Raw genomic sequence first — 20,922 nt, 5'->3', positions numbered from 1 at the left:
TTCAGATGAAACGCAAAGTATAGAAAAGGTTGCATGAGGCATTTTCTGGTATTTCAAGTGGACAATATTTTCAGAGGGGCTTTCCGGAAAACGTCCACTGTGAATTGCAAGTGATGCATGCATACTGGTTTTATAAACAGACAAATAATGTTTTCTTAATGTTTATACATAAATGCCTATCATTGTTTGATATGCTTCAATTACATTGATGCCTTTCATCTCACTTACAATGATACAATTTGCTTTGGTGATAAAGGGGTTTATCTTCATTGGTAAACTGAATTTCATTGTTAAACCATATTGAAGTATGAAAAAATATTTTATTTTCTTAAATGAAACCTATTTTAATCAGGAACATTACCATGATAACGTCAGCGTTACATATTTATTTGCTAGGAGGTTCATTTTACCGCGTATCTACGGGCCGGGGTTAAATGAAACCACTAACTTTAAGTCTAGAAAATTATCTCCGATTCGTTTCAATTGGTCCAGCTTCGTGAATTTAACGTCTCCGTCTCAGCCTCAGAAGAAATAGCATTACAAGGTTCAGGCAAGCATTGTTGTATTCATAGATCAATAGGCAAAAAGGAGGTTCATTTCCCCCATCCTACCTTATTGGTGTCGTCCACCCAGTGTCCATCCCGATTGAACAATGCTGAATCGCATCCAGCGCTAAATATCTAAAGGCCAGGCCACATTATACGATTCTGCATATTGCGACCCGACAGTCTCGTCGTCTGGGCTGTCTTGCGATAAGTAAGTAGCACGACGAGAATGCCCACATTATACGATTGCATCAGCCAACTGAAACACGCCAAAGCTCAATGAGACGGTAGTTGATAAAGTATGGAATTAGTGAAACCTTGGAAACACTGATAAACCTTGTAAATATTCAATGTAAACCATGGAATCACTGTGCAAATAGCGCGGGAAATCGGGTGCGTTCCTTCCACGATTTATACCCTCCCAACTGACAGTCTCGTCCCAGCTGACTTTATTGATAGCAATTTGCCAGTTAGTTCAGAAGCCAACATTTTTAATGTGGAGGATGACGTCATCAATTGGCAATGCGCTGTGGTCGTTAAAATATTTTATTTCTCTTCAATGGAAGCAAAAATTAGTTTTTATGATTGTTTTGTATTCCATAGACGATAAAGTATTATGCTCGGTACTAGATGCACGAGATCATAGGACAAACACACACGTGAATAAAAAAACCGCTTAGAACTGGTGACGTCACAAAGATCTCTACATCCCTCGATGCGTACTGGAAGATGTAAGAAATCGCTCACGGCGAAGGAAATTTTCATCCGCAAACTTCGGTAATAAACATACATGACTAGGCTTCTTTTATTCATCGTTTGTTATAAAATATCAGTCAATCATAGACAATTAGGCCTAGACATAGTCGTCAACCTTATCCATGCATAATGCATGACAGGCCCCTAATTTTCTCTGTATCACCCTGTATGAACAGACCGATCCGTAGTTCAAATAGGCCCCGCGTGGTGGTGGCGTATTTATAAGCGGAGCGCTATTGGTCCATATCCATATTATGGGTGTGTGGTGGGCGTGTCTTCCCATATTTGGGAGATCAGTACTGTACACTGGAGGCGAGGTACAACTGGGTTGTTCTAAAATATAGACTATTGAATCGGATATGCGACAGATTTCTAAATTACCATAAAATTCCGATCTGATCATGTAAGAATAAGCTCCAAATGTTGATTCGTAACCACGTAAGATTCGAATGGCATTATTTCATGTTTTTATGCATTTTAAGGAGTGTTTCCAAGGTTTATCAGTGTTTCCAAGGTTTCACTAATTCCATACTTTATCACCTACCCAATGAGACGGTCTTCACGTTCATCAGTCGAGAAGTCTGCCATGATTACAGGAATCATCTGACGAAATGAAATGTACTGATTGGCTATCACAAGTGAATCGCACCTAACCCTTCCCAGACTTCACGACCAGATGGTCAGGTCGCGTCGGAGGAGTGCTATTGCACTAGGTGACTGATTACCTAGTCTCATAAGACTGGACCATTTTAGTCTTGTAAGACTGGATTATGCGACCACTGATCGACTGCCTACGACAGGTCGTCCACAGGTCGTCCAGGACTTGTCCACATTCTGATCCGATCGGCCGACAGAGTCTTAAGTGGTCACGTCGGGCTCGGGTCGTATGTGGCAAGGCCTTAAGGCACGGTATGGGGGGCTTGGCTTGCATATCCAGAAACGGCCTTAAATCGGTTGGTGATACTATAGTAGTTTTGGAGCTGATCAAGATCAGTATACAGTCCTTTTGTTCCCTAGTATGTACAGTCCTACCAGAAAGTAAATGTCCAACATTTTTTTTGATATCGCAGAGAAAAAATAAAATATTTGAATGCGGTTTTCAGCAGAGAAGGGTAAAATCGTGTATCTGTTGTATTTGGATGCACCTAATTCCATCCCTTCATTATGTAACAGATATTTCAAAAAGGTCCAAAAATCACTTTTTTTATTTCTTGTGCCATTTCAAAAATTCACACAAGCCCATGAACTGTGCTTTACGACCAGCATTTGATGGCACTTGCAATTCCAAAGAATGTGTTTGATAGTGACAAATGCACATTTTTGCTTAGGACTTTTATGTTTTCATTTTAATCTCATCCATTACCTTTGATGAAGACCCCAATCCTATATGTGTGAGCTGAGTTGGCCAATACAAGGGCCATCAAATTGCAATAAAATTAACTCATATAAGATTCCCTATTATGAACATGATCGACCATATTCAATGGGTTTCTAAGTAAACACTTCCTTCCTTGGTGTGGAAATCAAAATTTTAAATACGGTTGAATCACTGGCATGTTAGGTATGTTTGGTAATCAGTTGCAACAGAGAGCCCTTGAACAGCCCTCTGCTTATAATAGTAACTGAACCATCAATTGTGTTGAATGGCAACATTCATAAATACTCTGACACTGCATTGCTGACGATGCGGGGAGTCCTCAAAGGTGATCAATTGTCTGAAAAAAACAATCACCTATAGCGAGCTAAAACTAGTCTTCAAAATTAAGAATTAAGCAGGAATTTTCAAATTCAAGTGAAAAAAACCTTTGTTGCATCATAGCTCACCCATACATTGTGAAAAAGAACAAAAATAAAATAAGACAAAAAAGTTTGATTTCGGACATTTTTAAAATTGCCTGTTACATAACGAAGAGACAGGATGAGCTGGGCCCAAATACAACAGATACATTAACAACTAAATACACCATTCTCTGCTGAAAACCGCATTCAATTATCTTCTTCTATCTCTGTGATATTTTAAAAAATCGGTGGACATTTACTTTGTGGTAGGACTGTACATCCAAAATTCTTCTTCCTATCAACTTCCAGTGACTAACTATCTGTGAAAATTTGATCGTGCTCTAACATGTCGAAGGCAGGTTCCTCTCTTATATTAAAAAGATCGCTCTACCACCACGTTTTCAATAAAAAAATGTATTTCTTTTGACCAATGGGGGGGGGGGGGGGGGGGCACCATGAACATTTGGACGAACTTTTTGTGATGAGCGCTCTCTCCTGCTGTTAATGATTGTTTTAACGAGTCTGGTCACTGCACTAATTCATCGAAACTTCGGAACGCTTTCAAACACACCAATAAATTCATGGCCAAAATATTATTTGAAAATTGAAAGTCGTATTATTTTACACTGAGTTACCTGAACTCCGTCTCGAAGCGGAATCGTAGAGTCCAACATCTGAAAGGTGCACAACCCCTGTACTACAGATGAACACTGTTAGTGTTGGGGTTGGGTAGGTGCAGTAAAACACTTAAACACACATATTTTGTACTGCGCAGAGTCAATACGTTTATTTGAATGCGTCAAGAGATTCTTACACTGATAAACAATGGAGAAATCGACTGTTTACTAAACTTAGTGGCCCATATTGAGCTGATTTAGTGCATTGGAGACTGTGACGACATTTTGACTGGTGGGGGCTTGGTTGACGTAATCTGCAATCAGAAAGTTCACCGTTTTGCCTCGCTTCTTCCGTTCGTTGTAACAGTCCATGGCACTGGCCCTAATGTACGGGTTACACTGAAGAAAAGAGAAACAACAGAAACATTCAAGCAAGGTATAGCGCTAACGCTGGGAGCACACGCAGGTAAATTTGGGCGAGATCATGTCATGTATTTATAATCCTATCTTTGTACAGCAATTCTTTGTTTATAATTGAATAAAAAACGAACGATTTTGTTTGTTGGCATCAGTGTCATTGGCATGATGTCGCCTTTTGCCTTGGGCGACAACACGATGTTACAACACAAAACGTTCAGCTTTCTATTAATCCTGATTAATAAATTATCTTAAAGACCTCTGCGACACGATCTTGCAGGTGGTTACTACGGTGCGCCCCCAGCTTCAGAAAATAATAGTTTGTGTCTTACACTGCTAGAAGCATGATTATGATTAATACCAAGAAGAATCAATATTTTCAAAGTTTGTCCATTCACCCCTAGCGTGTGTTTTTCACCTTTTGAAAATAAGTTTAAGTGATAATGAATGGCCCCTAAGCACGTGATAACGTGTTTTTGAATCCGTGACAACATATAGGGGGCAGAGTAAAAATGCTCGTGTCGTGAAGTAAGGTGCTTACTTCACGTAAAATAAAGTTATAGCAAAAAAAATCTTGCTCCTAAAACTGATGCATTGACATAATAACCAAAGGATCACTCGGCTATTAACTGAAACTATAGTTTAGTCGAAAATTTGCCTCCTGGTTCAGGACTGAAGAAAGCAGGTTCGGCAACTTAGGAATCAATAATCAATAGATGGGCTAATATTTACTGCTCTATCATTGGAAAATGCTCATGATTAAAGTCTTTACATGCGGTAAGGCTTGTAGGGCTTTAGTACTCAGTGCCTCAAATAATCTTGTAACCTACCACTTTCTGCAGGTCCCAAACACACAGGCCTAAGGACGCAAATGCCGACACAATGATCAGATCTCTTGTTGAGCTCGCACACTTCCCTCTTGTGAGTGCTGGCATGCCACTGCATGATGACGTCAACTTGATATTTGAAAATGTGTCGTCGTATAAACTATCCTGAGAGAGAATGAAAATAACTGTTTTAAAATGATGACACTTCAATCGAATTTGTGTATAATTAAAAATGAGTGCTTCAACAGTTTTAAAAAAGTGTTAAAGCTCTTTATTAATAATGTTTATTCTAATAACATACGTTTATTTTCCTTTGCTGGTTAAGCCGATCGACCACACTAAAAGCTGTTTCGAAGGAAGTCGATGTTATCAAGATTTGTTCTGATGAAACTTTGACAAGACTGTAGAACAATGCGAATTTAGCCCTAGATGCGAGCGGGCTTTGTTTAAGACAATAGGCCGTGTATTGGGCGAGGCCTGAATTTTTTTAACTGCGAGGTAAGGGGGCATAATAACGTTATTAATGTTTTAACAGCTTTTTTCTGTAGGTTTTCTTTTAAATACAACTTTATATTTTCATTGTCAATTACTTTTTAAGTAACGCTATATAAAAGAATATAATAATTTTAAACAATTTATTGTAATACATGTATATCGCATTGCAAATTGTACTTCGTAATTTAAAACATTGCTTGAGAAAAATATAGTACGGCCAAAGTATGATTTGCCACGGTTTACTAACAGCAAGGAAGTTTTATACGTAATCCCCCCCCCCCCCCCCCCCCCCCCAGGAATATGGACACATTAACAGCTGCGGATCCAGGAAAAAATCAGGAAGGGGATCGGTGGGGGTGCAATCCCACATAGAGCATCAAGCTAAGTCACTTAAACACGATAGCTTTTAGTGAGAAAAAAATTAAAACAACATGTTTTCCCAACGGTGGCCAATTGATTCTAAAAAAGAAATTCGTTGTATTTGATGGTCATGTTGTTCGGTGGGATACATGTTCATACAATTTGTTTGTCACTAATATGCTGTATGTCATTGACAGTTAAATGCGCTACCTACCGAGCGGATGTAGGGGTAAGACCTCCTACAGTTGCTGTCACAAAGCTTGTTTGCCATAAAAATGAACACACGCTTATTTTGTGCCACTGCTTCTCCGAGAGTCGGCCACCTCGTCATCGCATTGGTGCCGACCTTCCCGTGTGCTCCAGTAAAGTAGTCTCTGAAGATGGGTTTGAACCTGTCAAAGCCGGGGGGCATTGTGGTGTCAGCGAATCGCATGGCAATGACCTCGTTCCTGTGTGATGGACTATTCAACCAGTTGTCAATGTCTCGCATAACCTGAAATGATTATTGTCTTATCAACAGAGTGCTCCCGATGGCCATAATTTGTGTTTCCCCTTCTAATCAACTTACTGCAGCGTTTACAAGCTTGTCAGCACCACACGCCTCGTCATCGGACGCTGATTTGCACTTGATAACTTACTTAGGATCATGGGTGCATCAGGTGGCTCATACAAGTAGAGCCATCAAGGTCACCCACTCCCATTACATTTCACATTTTGATCATACCGGTTTGGGCCCAATGTTACCATGATTTGGCCTGATAAGCTTTCGATAAGACAGTAGAACAAAGGGAATTTAGGCGTAGGTGCCAGAGGGCGTTTTTTAAAGAAAATAGGCCGTGTATTGGGCTCGGCCTGAATTTTTTTAAATGCCAATATAATTGGGCAGAATAACGTAATTCCATTTTTTTTGGCAGGCTTCGAAACCGGCTGACTCCCATGTAGAGCCTTGTCTTATTGAACCTCCGGTCTGCCCCTCCTCGCCTTCCCTGGATGTGTTCCCGCGAGACAGTAACCAGCCGTTACCAACGACATGCCTGATAATAAGTGTAGGAAATTAACCCATGATTGGTGCTTAACATAGAACAAATACGGAAGGGCCCTTTCAAATGCCAATCTAATTTTATTTAAAACGTCACAATTATCTCATCTTTAAATCATAGACTTCTGGGATTTCGTGCAATCGGGAGTGACCCAGGGCATGTGCGTCTTGTATCTGCTGCGTTTTCTTATGCACCTGAACCACGGATTTATAGAAATCAGTATATGTCCGTGCTGAGCGATCTTCCCAAGGCATCTTTCTCAGTCATGTCAGTTTCGGGTATTCTTTTAGACGATAGCTTTTTTACGGGATTATACACACAGCAGCCGTCCAGCTAGCCCTTCACAAGTTGTGGACCACATAATAAATGCAACCAAAAAACGAACAGTTCTTGAATTTTGACAACGAAGAACCTCATGGACCCGGCTCAATGAATCCGTTTGGAGGCAGTTTATGCGGCGACAATTTGGGATAAAAACGTGAAGAAGATCGATATGCTTAAAAGATACATACTCTAGACTCACTGACCTTTATTTAATCACTGACGGTTTCGGAATGTGCAAGCCGAGCCCCGATAGATATAATGCCCTTTGTCGTTCGATGCCATTCGACATTGTTTAATCGCGATAACCAATAGGGGGCGACACCAAGTTGTCTATCATTTCTGATGGTCATGCTATCATGTCCTGCCCTTAGCGTTTTTTGTGTCGATTTCGCAGCAAGGGTTCAAAATGACAGGCACATAGGTCCTGAGCCAATGAGGTATGAAGGGGCCTTGGCCTGTACAATGGCCATTGTGCTGGGGGCGGTCATGCCCAGAAATAATGAACCGGGGTCAGATCGGTGAGTCCAGAGTATATTCATGAGAACATTCGCAAGGAAGGTGATCATTGCCATTGGTACACAGATAAGGGCCACCGGTTCGATGATTCCTTAAACCCAACTGTTCGGGCATCATCACAAGCGTAGAGAATATATGCCTGTAGAAATTGCACGAAAACTCTTTCGGTCGATAACTCCGATCAGAAGCATAGTATCTTCTCGTTGATCATCCTTTTAGGCTTATATCATTTGGAGTAACAGTTTTCTCAGAACATGCCCTTTACATGTGGAATTCACTGAGTCACGACCTGAGGAAAGACACAGACACTAACTCATTCCGCCGACTTGAAACCAAATTTTTGAGTGTAATCGCGCGTTTTTCAGTATTGTATTCTGAGTGGAAAACTAAGTGCTGAGCGTATTTCATTCATTCAATGATTTTCGATACAATAATGATCCATAGAATGACATTGCGGACGGTCTAGTAGTAATGTCGTGATGAGAGACACCTAAATGTATACTTTTGTGTCGATATCTTATATAATAATAATATGTTTTAAATTTGCACTTGCCTCCCATAATTTTCGTCCGTAAGCATCTCTGTGACTCGTGTAAGCGGTATTTCCCTTGGCACGAGTGTCAATGTCAAAAAAGCGTATTCCAAAATCCAATTGGCGTGTGAAAGTGTAATCTTGGTTCCTATACATACAGGACAAAGCGGGAAAATACGGCCAACCACCATACTTCATGACCCTATTCGCCCCTGTAAAATAAGAAAAAGCGGTAAATGTAGATCTATCCACAGTCAGACCTGGTTCACCCGAATCCTAAGAACGGTTAATTAGACGTTGTTTGGAAAGCAAGCCGAACTAAAAAAATGTCGATGGCAAGGCCATCGCAAAGCTCCTCGCTTTTGATTAGCAGGAAGGTTGAGATGGATAATTTTGTAATGCGTGAGTTGTAATTATGTGTGTGATGGTGAAGGTGTTTGATGCTAAGAATGAATATGTGGTGAAGTTGAGATTAATGTTCAGAGACTTCAGCATTTGAGGGTGATGAATTTGAGTTCATGTGTTATTGTACTGTGATTATAATAACAAAGAAACATGGGCCATTATTGTACGATAATAATAAAAACAACGAAACAGCCAGAGGCCACTGTCCTCACCGTATAGATATTTAGTGGACACCTATTGCTGGTTAAGAAACGTGCTATAATTATATAACCAAATGGAATTTTTTTATGCCATTTAACCTCTGTGACCTTTAAAAGTAGGGACGAAATCAAAAACCATGTGCCCCATACCTTATGGTGATTTGATGTACCCATGATATCCGATTGGTGGAAATCGGGCAAGTCGTTAGGCAATAATCTTTTTTCAAATTTGGCCACCTGGTGGCCAAGCGGTGAATCAAATCGAACCGAACTTTGGGCCCTGAGATGACCTGACTAAATTGGGTTCATGTGTACCAAATGTGAGATCAATGTTCACTGCAGTTAAGAAACGTGCCATAGTTTTAAAAGCCTCACGACCAATTTACGCCTTTTGATCTCTGTGACCTTGAAAAGTAGGTCAAATCAAAAATCCACTTAAATTATGATGTACCCTTGCTTGGAGTACCTGCCATAAAAATATTATCGAAAAAAGGTTACCAATAAGCGAGATAGGTCAAGTCAAAACCCGTACGATATGTGATGTACATGTTTATCCTTGCAAGGAGCACTTTTTTCCTCGAAACTGAATCACTTATAAGCGAAATATGGCGCCTAGTTTTTTCTCATATCGCCCCCTGGTGGCAGAATACGGAGCCCCATCGAAATTTTAAGGGTGTTATGCATATCAGTGGAAGAGTACCAAACATGTTCCTAAGTTTAAAGTTGGTACGGCTAATAACGGTCGAGGAAGAAATATTACTTTCGGACCGTCTGACATACGATCTGAAAGGGGGGAGATAGCAATATGTGATGATAACGGTAAGATGAAATGTTTGCTATCAGTAAGACAGAAAATAACCAAACTGGTGATACTTGGGTTAGCAAAGATTATTCGACCAAACCATTCGTAACTTTAGCTGAATTAAGTTGAAATGTCGTTGTGACTCAATTAATAGCTGGTTGCGTGAACTCGGCTCTCGGCGTGCACGTCTTTCGCACCAGGACTTGTGCGTACTAGAAATAACGAATAACGCGTGTTTCAACATGTACTATCTAAGAGTTGAAACAAGATGAAAAAGCATCAAACACGCTTGGAAAATAGTTTTCTGATGAACCAGAGGAAGAACAAACATACTGCAATAAAAAGCCGTCCATTCCTTTAAATAGCTACCAAAGAGCATTTTGATGGCGAATAACGCGTGTTTCTACATGTACTATCTAAGAGTTGAAACAAGATGAAAAAGCATCAAACACGCCTATAAAATAGTTTTCTGATGAACCAGAGGAAGAACAAACATACTGCAATAAAAAGCCGTCCATTACCAAAGCGCATTTTGATGGCGTTGCTCGGAAAAAACTTAAATGAATTAGTGACAAATTTACACTGTCCACATTTGAGAGTTTCAATCCGAATTGGTGCATATTCGAATGGCCGAATGGCTGCAGCGAACAAGTCTTTATGATCCTTGGACACTATATAGTGTTCCTATCTGTATAACTTTATTGTTTAAGTGACTTACCTGAGTTGTGAGTTCCAGGAAATGTTACTTTGTCAAACCTGAGATTGCAAAGTCCTTCATGGCCGTTGCACCTCGCTTAAATGTTGAAAAATAAACAAATACGTATCAGGCACGTAGTGTTGCCAATGTCAAGGTGGTGATTTCACTTAATTATTGCTACTAGTCACAAAAGACTCGCCGTCCCCCTTCTAGTATTATTAGAATAGATAATGATTTGAAACTTTAGGTTCTTCTGTCAATATCCAGTGTGAGTGCGAATTTTTAATGACTTCCGTTTGATAGCATTTTTTATATTTTACTTTATAAAGCGGGACTTTTTTTCTAGATCACCCGATATTTCCCCCACACCTAAAAACCTAGAATAACTTTCATTTCAAATTCTTTTGTATTTCAAATTATTATTCCAAAAGAAATCCACAGGCGCCATTTTGACTGCAGAGGTCAAGCAATATATTTTTTTTACTAAGGTAAAACGGGCTATTTGTAGCCCCGGTCTAACTGTAGCCCCTGGCAATGTTTTTGATTCATATTCCGGTAACCATAGAATTATTCAGCCAACCCGAGCATGGACATGAAAGAGGTGACTTTTGAGTATCACAACATAAATAGTTTTGTATTATGCAACATGTTATGTATGAGCTTTGGCTATAAGAAGTTAACAAATCAGACACAAGCACAAAAAAGTTGGAATCGAAGTTTTTACAGGTCTGAATTTTCCACACTTGCAGAGCATTGATATATCTGAAACTTGGGTAATCAGGTGATCAGTATTGAGTGTAGAGAATGTTGTATGCGGCATTTGATGTCATTATTAAAAGTTGATTTTTCAGAGACGCTTTTCTGACAAGGTACCCTTGGGGTATTTGTAGCCCCTATAAATAGCTCGATATATCCTGTCATAAATAATGAAAATGTTAGTTTTCTTATTCTTATAACCGAAATATATTATTTGATCACAAATCTATCCGAATTAGATACAATGTTAACCCTTTATGTACCAACAATGATAAATTTGAGGTTTCATACTAGTTTATCTAAAATTATTTCGAAATAATGTTAATATTTTCAAAGTTACTGGCGTCTCTAGTTAAATCCACACCATTGACTAGATACGGGTATTTGTAGCCCCTGACCACGAGTCTTGTATTGTCTCTCGGAGGCATTGTTTTAGATTAATTGCCCAAAATTGCAGGCTGTAAAATTGGAAGAGGTGCCACTACAAGATGCTGACCAGTTTTAGTGAATCTGCCTTGAAATCTCTTGCGTAACCAAAGTTATAAGTGAAAAAGAGGCTACAATTACCCTACTTTACCTGGTAACGATCATTATCAGACCACGCTCATCAAATCAGTCATGCCCGAGTTTTACATTTATCGCAGGTAGCGACGACCGACTCCGACAATGACTCACGAAGACAAGCGATTGATATATTGCATGCAGTCGTACGTCGTCTGTAGTAAAACGATGCGTCTGCGAGTTGGGTGCGTCGATTTATGAATTGATGACATACCTGCCGTCGACACTTGGCTGATTGCCAAGAGTACCAAAATGCCAAATAGCGTTAACGGGAGTCTTCGCATCTTGACGTTTTTACTACCAATTCTGAAAAAAAGGGACTTCAGGTTATGATAGGCAGATTTTATTCCAGCAAGAAAAGTTCAAGCAATAATGTACACCTTCCACCACTATACATAGATGCAAAATACTGCTTAACGTGTGTAGGCCCAATATAGCACAAAGCGCATTGTTCGAGTGCTCGCTGAAATTGGGTGGCACACAGAGGCCGAGCAGAGTAGATTACCAAATTGTAGGAGATGCAGTGTGGACCGCTGAGGAAATATTACTTTGTTTGTCAGTCGGCAGAAAATATCGCTGCTACTACATTACGAAATTCCCAGAATCGGATGCTAGCAACGTTCTGATGTGACGTATTTTTTGTGTCTTGAACTTTAAATGGGACGAAATATATCTAGAGGTTGTGTGTAGTACTGATGGTACAACACGAAAAACGTTACTATAACGATATAAAAATAGGATGACGTTGTGCTCCACAAGTTGGAATGTTTAATAAGCGAACACCTGATTTTCCAAAAATGTTACTTCAATCCAAATATCTAATGCATTCACTTTTGTGTGAATGGCGCACCTTGGATGATCTGAAAATAATTTCTGCCCTTAAGAACCTTGTCCGATCAAAGACAAAATCATTTTATTCCAATGCGATATCGCCTATGCATAAATAATTTTGGTTGTCGTGTTCGTACTTAATCTGGCATGTAGAACGGATGGTGGATGATTACTTAATAAGCCGTTACTCCTGCTGCATGCCTGAACAAATGCAAAAGTAAACATCAAGAATACATCCTGTAGTCATGCATGAGTGAAATCGCGTGTAAATAAGATAACTTTGTCTTTGATCAGTGCCCAGCCTATAGGACTGTTCTTAGCAAGATACGTAAACAAGAGCACATATATGGTTTGTCAGAGCAAAAATAAGTTATTGATAAATCACAAAATATCCTCTAACTGCATTGTTTTCCCCCAAAAATGCATTCCTTCTTACCAACTGTGCTGACTGCTGGTACTGTTATCATCCCGCAGGATGGGGAGTTCAGGTCACCGAGGGCACTTGTGTACTGCTTTGACAAATTTATGAAAATACCAGAAAATAGCCATTTCCTGAATTTGCTCACTTTAGAAAATAGCTGAACGTGTACTGAATGTGGCCACATGGTAGAACATGTTTTACACCAACTAAATTCATAAATTGTCTGTTTGTTGTTTTTCCCCCAGAGATTAGCAAACCTAATAATAGCCGAATCCATCTACCCCTCCCGCCAAAAAGACCACATTATTAAATGTTTTCCTCTTGACTAGGCTGATAATTGTGCCTAACTCTTCCTCATTGTCTCCAAGTTACTGATTATGTGAGAGTTCACTGACATGTTGCATCAACCGGGCATGATCTGAGAAGCAAATCTTGTTTCACAGGTTGTAATCATGGACCCTATCTTACTTACCGGGTGCTGATAAAGCCTTGTTTTTCAAAAATCTAATAAAGCTGAATTGTGACTTGCCGAATTAAAGATGATGACCTTTTATTTGGTTGTCTATTTTACGTGCCTTGAGCAGCTGCAGGCCTAATATTTTTATACGAAGTGACTGTGAACACAGCCGAACAAGTTAATTGCATCCACAGCATAGGCGAATTAACATAACTGCGTTATCAATGACGTCAGGTGGAGAAAAAAAGGCGGCGGCGGTCCCCGCTCCACTTCAAACTGGGGGCAAAATACAGCTCATTTCAGTTGCTCCAACAAGCTCCTTTTGATTATCATGAGGAACATAAAGTTGGGCTTGTAATTCGCCACTCAAGGACCATCCAACGCACAATCAATGCAAATAAATCGGGCCTTTTTCGGGCCATCTGCCATAGCCTAGTCATCTTTGTGTTGAGATTTTGTGCTGAGATTTCTGTATGATACATCTTCCGGTTTTGCCTTGGCAGCAAAAAGATCAAAACTTATTGATCTGCGCTCGTACCTTACAGGCATTAGTTTTTGCGCTATATAAGGTAAAATGGGGTAGCTCCGGTCTTACTATAGCCCCTGGCAATGTTTTTGACTCATATTCCAGTAACCATGGAATTATTCAGCCAACCAAAACATGGATATGAAAGAGGTGACTCTTGCGTATCGCACCATAACTAGTTTTGGATTATGCAAAATGTTGTGTAAGAGCTTTGGATATATGAAGTAAACATATCAGACACATGCACAAAAAATTGGGATTGAACTTTTTGCAAGTACGAATTTTCCACACGTATAGGGCATTGATACGCTTGAAACTTGTTTCAGGTGATCATTATTGAGTGTATAGAATGTTATATGCGGCATTTGATGTCATTATTAAAATCAAATTTTTCAGAGACACTTTTCTGACTAAGGTACCCACGGGGTATTTGTAGCCCGTTGGTTCGGGGTATTAGTAGCCCCTATAAATAGCTCGATCATGTCATAAATCATGAAGATGCCATATTTCTTCATTCTCATACCAAAATCATATTATTTGATCATAAATCTATCTGATTTAGATACAATATCAACCCTCTATGAACCAACAATGATAAATTTGACGTTTTATACTAGTTTATCTAACATTATTTCAAAATAGAATATTTGTTACTGGTGTCTCTAGTTAAAACCACACCATTTACTAGATAGCATCATTTTTCATGGTACATTGCATTACCATTAAGTAATGCCAGCTATAGTTGGGGTTGATAGATGACCCATACTTGAAACTACAGTTTTTAATGGCGCGAGACAAGACCGTCAGTCAATTCAAAATATCACAAGCTGTTGTCTGACACAAGTTGTAATTTTTAACAGAGGTGGTAAGTAGTACTTCGGGTTTTTAGACCAGTTTGAAATCAGTCTGATTGCGACGATATTGTTTGCATTGTTGGTGAGTGATTGCATCGATCATCACTTTTGTGTTCAATAAACACCGGCCGTTTGTGTATTTTTTGATACCAGCAAAACCTCGTCGTCAACATAGAATGGAATAATATTGAACGTTTTATTACCAATGAAGACCACAAACCTGTGAAAAAATATGTTTTCATACATAACATGCAATTTGTAACTTTGGGTAGGGGCTACAAATACCCCAGCCCCTGACCACAAGTCTTGTATTGTCTCTCAGACGAATCGTTTTGAAATTAAGTGCCCTGAATTACAGGTTGTAAAATTGGAAGAGGTGCCACTACAAGATGCAGGCTGGTTTTAATGAATCTGCCTGGAAATCTCTTGCGCAACCAAAGTTATAGGTGACCAAATTTTACCTTCTAACCATAGAAATTTTTCGCCGCTTCTGCAGCCGTGCAAGTTTAATTTGGTTTCATTGGTTACCAGTCAAATGCTTAGACCCAAGAAATACCCCAGCCATGATCGGTTTGATGTTCTGTGTAACATGGACGTTTTTTTCCGTTATGTCAGATGAATCAAGACATCCATGATTGCCGCCAACAGAAAATCAAAACACTAAGGGATGCATTATCACTGTCTGGTAACTTGATTCACAGCCCATTTCACCCAGTTATTTATGCCTGCGTGCTAGAGTGTCGAAACATGTGATTATCTACTGCACCAATAATAATGCAGGTACTGAAATCTAAGAAGCTGGAAAAAGTATCTCAGCTACATGTGGCCGGAAATCGGTAAATTCATGACTCATATTTTGTCCATCAAGGTGAGAATCAGGAGAAGCTTTACCACATCTGAAACTAACAATCGGGTTCAGGCTCTATAGCGTTGCCTACAGAATTGGCTCCGGGATTAGGCGTCGAACATATCGCGAAAAACCCACAAAATTGCGATGTAGGTTGCAAACATAAATTCATAAAGTTTAATTTACTTACCAATATCGCCTTAGACTTCGGGTGAATGGCAATTGGGCTACAATCATGGGCTCTTATATAGGATGGCGAATGAATATGATGAATTTCAAATTGATTAGACAAATTTTATGCATATTGACTGCATTTTTGCAACAACGTCAACCAAATGCATTCGTAGAACAGCTGCTATCAACACTAAAACCATAAAACGAAAATAGTCGAAAAGAAATAAGCACCGAATGTTTTTTTCTTCGGGTAATAATAATAACGAAAATAGTTCAGTTTGAGATCAATGCGTGGTCTCACCATACCAGTTGAATGGTATTTTTAATTGATGACATAATTTTTCTTAAATTAAGGATAAGGTGTATCTAAAATGAAGAAAATGAGGAAGTTTCAGTCCAATTGGCTCACTTAAGTGGTTTTGAGCCTCCATTTAACCCGTCGTGGTGAAAAAGCTGACTCGAGGGTTAAAAGCCGTCAAAAATCATGCCCCTAACTTTAGACCCCAATCCCTGAAATTATCATGCTTGACGTACAACAAAAATTTCATGGTTTGACAGGCTAGGATAGGTCTATTTGGCTCGAAAGCGTTCTTCCCGGATTACGTTTCGGAAAAAGTTATGAGCATGTAGAAAGTAACGTTTCAAAGGGAAAAAGACTTAAGGTACGTGGTACGTGGCCTGACGCCGTCACTGCTATACTCCTTGAAATCCAAGATTGCCAACATCTGACATCATTTGACATTGCTGCCCATTATGATTATCCATAACCCAAAGGCTGAGCCGTTAAGATCTCCTCTGTATATAATTTAAAACAAAAGTTATCATCGATAATTCAAAATTCACCAGCGGGTACTTTTCGGATGTCTCCAGTCCGGGAATTGTTCAACACATAATGAAGTACCTGTGTACCAAATTTGGCGCTTCTATACAATTTTACGCGATTTCCCAATATGCTTGGAGTATATCGTAAACCGTGGACTAACATTTGAATCGTCACTTTCCCAAGGGCGAGGCGGTTTGATACTGATCACGCATGTAGGCGGCTGCACCCTTTGCAAATATAAGTATCCTTAAGTCACCGAAAATTCCGCCGTGGACAGAGAGCGAAATATCTCACTGCCAAATATCACATCGTGGTATATTTAGAAGATCGTATTTTCATCAACTACTTGTAAGACATAAAGAAAAATAGTTCGCAACAACTGAGATAATTAAGGAAATGTTATTCGAAAACCGATGGACAAGTGAGAAGCGATAAACCATATTCTCCACACCTTTAAATTCCATTTGCTTTCAATTTTTTTGTGGTTAGGCCACCTAAAGGTAAATGGTTGGCGATCATCCTTTTTACACTGGTTTGGCTAGAAGTTATAATCATGAGAGGTAGCAATATGTGTTTTGTTTCTCAAGAAGAAAATGCTTATTTAGACATCCTCATGTCATCAAGGCCAAAGAAACGTTCTTATAATGTCTCTGGCAAGACAGGCTTGTCCACACATCCCACCTTATCCTAACCTCGATCCGCTACTTAATTAACTTTTAGATATATTTTGTAACCACTGCGTATGAGTGTATTAAAGAGTTGTCATACAAGAGAGAACTATCGGCTGAGTTCGGGCGCGAGGTGTTCGACCCTTGCCCTGTGCGGATCGGTACGAAAGCCCAGTAGGTTCATTTAAACTCAAATTGCAATATTCAAACCTCGACCTGGCACGTTTGCGAATGATGTATGTTTGATGTTTTCTTACTCGAAAATTAATTTCTTTACTATCAACGGTTCAATATCGAAGATGATGTTTGAATACTGAATTCTTATTTTTGAGTGCGCCTTCTGGGCTTCTGTACGTGGCCTCATATTTGACCTAATTTGCGATGCGGGCTCGACCCTCAAAAGCTTTTGGGGCCGACCCGAGGAAGTTATGTGACCATTAATGACACGTGACAATCGGAACAAAGACCAAGAGAAATATGATATTATTTATTCATATACGTCTTGTGTCATGTTTGACTAGTATCATGACTGTGCCTTTTCAATAGGGAAGTTTTTACATAGAAAATCCATGTCATTCTTGTTTGCTGGAGTTCCCTAAATGAGGGCACATCAGTCAGCCTGGTCAAGTTTGGGCGTGATCTTGAACTGGACCCAGGCAGATAGGTATGGAAGTCTAGAAGGTTCATTAAAACTCAACATTCAATTTTCAAACCTCGATCTGGTAAGTTTGCAAATGTTTATTTTGTTTAACGATTTCTTACTGTAAAAAGACTCACTTCGGTATTGAAGTTAACGGTTCAATATCAAGTCGAGGTTTGAAGACTGAATATTGATTTTTTTAATGTGCCTATGGGCTTTCGTACACTCAGGTCACCTCTAAAATTCGTGATGCAGGGCTCGACCCTCAAAAGCTTTTGGGGCGGACCCGAGGACTTCACGTGACCAAAAATGAGAGCACGTGACAAGACACATAAAAACCAAGAGAAATATGACGTTATTAATTCATATTACTAACTCGTGCATGTCAGTTCATCGACCCACACCTGGGCCTCGATCCATCCCAGGCACAGATATTATAATGTAATTTTAAATATTTAAATATTTAAATAGACGTCCTGTTGGTTTATAGTGAATTCATAATTTGCAAACAAAATCAACATGTTGTCGTTCTTTACTTTTCGGATTTGGTTACAATTACCTGCTTTTCATTCCACGCTTCTACTGGTACAGGCACTCTTAATTAGATAAACTGACCATTTTAGAGTATTTTTTACTATTCTGGTACATGTAGTTCCTATTGCACTGACTGTGAAATTAGTTTGGTGTTTTTACTACTGACAATTTTGGTTAGTTTCACCACTATTTTTACTAATTTCGAATTCCCAGTTGGTGCAATAGAACTAGCAGACCACATGTAGCTGTGTATGTCAGTTCATCGACCCACACCTGGTCCTCGATCCATCCCAGGCACAGATATTATAATGTAATTTTGAATATTAAAATATTTAAATAGACGTCCTGTTGGTTTATAGTGAATTCATAATTTGCAAACAAAATCAACATGTTGTCGTTCTTTACTTTTCGGATTTGGTTACAATTACCTGCTTTTCATTCCACGCTTCTACTGGTACAGGCACTCTTAATTAGATAAACTGACCATTTTAGAGTAATTTTTACTATTCTGGTACATGTAGTTCCTATTGCACTGACTGTGAAATTAGTTGGGTGTTTTTACTACTGACAATTTTGGTTAGTTTCACCACTATTTTTACTAATTTCGAATTCCCAGTTGGTGCAATAGAACTAGCAGACCACATGTAGCTGTTTTTACAAATAAATTTTAAGAGTGTGGAACACGAGTATAAAGGGACAGAATTATTGGGTCGCCAAGCGATGATCACCGACGTTGGTGTGGTTCATGCGAATATGAATGCCAAGTTTCATCATATTGCTTGCACCAAAAGTCGAGAGAACTCGTAGGGGTTATCTAATGAGTTGTACAAAAAGTCGAACATGATTATACTTTGGACATGAATATGCCTTTGACTGTTATTCCCTAGTCAAGAGTTTTGTCATGGGCCTATACGGGTGCCAATTATGGGATATGTCTGATAATAACCATAATGACATTGAGAACCTTCACGTGCCATGCGAAGATGCATCAGAAAGATACTGGGCCTACCATATCGAACCCATATGAATTTACTGCCTCAAATCACGAACGAAGGCAGCTTAGAGAGTATAGTTGAAAAACGGATTATCAAATATTTACATCACGTGTTTGCTTAGGGGAACATTTATTTAGATATGTGTTCTCATCTGATATTGGAGGGTAGTTCGTCTGTTGTAAGCAGAAACTTCACGAGGTTAGCAAGAAAACATAGATTTAATGGGCATGATATCAGGGAAACATCCCGGTATATTGAAAACTGGACTGTCGGTGACGGTGTTGATGTAGAATTCAGGAGATCTGTTCATCAGGAACTCATAGAAATGAAAGACAATGTGCATAACAATCTTTTAACGCGGGAAGAAATATCCCAAATCATCGAGGCGCAACCTTAGTGGTTCTTACTCTGTCTCAAGGTAATTAAATTGCTTCTCAGGTCAAAATTGTAAAATAAGTTTAATAACTACATAGACCATCAACAAATTATTTCATGGAGGAAAGGAATGAACTTATCAGGATCTTTGTAAATATTTTCAAATGAAGAGGCATTTGATTTTAAATCTTTTTGATTAGAAAATATAAAATACAAATGTATAAGAATAGAATAGAACAGAATAGAATAGAATAGAATAGAATAAGGTTTATTGCTCAACAAAATTACATTGCGTAGAGCACAAAACTACCTATATACAATAGAAATACGAATATATACATGCGAAGGTTTTTTAACATCAACAAAAGAATACGAATTTGCTTACAATATGATTAGAGTAGTTGGAGAGACTTTGACAAAAATTTAGTTAGTTTTATTAATGTATTCTTTGGCGAGTTCAAAGGTTTTACATATTTAAATAAATGGGAATATCTGTGAAAGTCGGCTGGAATGTAATTTACTCGAATGTTTGAAAAGAAGGGGCACACGAGGACGTGGTAAAATTCATCTCCAACTACTCCGAGGTTACATTTATTACATGTACGTTCTAGTCGGGGGGTATTATTATATCGGCCTAATTCTATAGGGAGTTTATGGTTGGTACATCTAAATTGACAGAGTAATATACGTTGGGCTTGAGATAGACAAAGCAAATAATTCTCAAAACAAAAAAATGGCCATGCCTCTTCCACACCTGTAGGCTGCATTATACTGCCAAGTTGCGGTTAAGACCTATGAACGAGTTGTGTTAAATGTCTTCTTTGTAAATACATAGTTAATTCATGTGTCAGTGTGTTTCTGGTAATTGGCTTAATATAAGTTATAAGTGTATTTTTTTAATGTTGATACTGAGCATATATGATTGCTAGTGCATTATGAACGTACGTGTACAAGGAAGCTTTTCGTTCCTTTTGAAATTAAATGGGTTTGTTTTAAAGCTTGTTGAAACAGTGAGTCAGATACACATATACATGTATAAGGGCATGTTTGGTAAATTCCTTGTGCATGTTATGGGAACAGGATTTAGCCTGTTCAGATTTAAATATTGAAGATAAGTTAAATCACAGATTTCCTGAATCGAATTATTT

At 38.9% G+C, this 20,922-nt stretch overlaps 1 protein-coding gene across 1 annotated transcript; it reads right to left on the bottom strand.

Annotated features, from left to right (window-relative positions):
* Window positions 1-3,855: 3,855 nt before the first annotated feature.
* Window positions 3,856-15,831, bottom strand: LOC135484986 (uncharacterized). Its single transcript, XM_064766712.1, has 7 exons — window positions 15,756-15,831; window positions 11,844-11,935; window positions 10,334-10,408; window positions 8,230-8,420; window positions 6,011-6,289; window positions 4,945-5,106; window positions 3,856-4,096 (listed from the first exon to the last, which is right to left on the bottom strand). Exons 2-7 carry the CDS (start codon window positions 11,911-11,913, stop codon window positions 3,932-3,934), a joined length of 942 nt encoding a protein of 313 aa, XP_064622782.1. The 5' UTR covers window positions 11,914-11,935; window positions 15,756-15,831; the 3' UTR covers window positions 3,856-3,931.
* Between the last annotated feature and the right edge of the window lie 5,091 nt (window positions 15,832-20,922).

This window comes from Lineus longissimus, chromosome 3 (genome assembly GCF_910592395.1).
Source record: "Lineus longissimus chromosome 3, tnLinLong1.2, whole genome shotgun sequence".
NCBI lineage: Eukaryota > Metazoa > Nemertea > Pilidiophora > Heteronemertea > Lineidae > Lineus > Lineus longissimus.
This window is presented reverse-complemented; position numbering and strand designations above follow the sequence as displayed.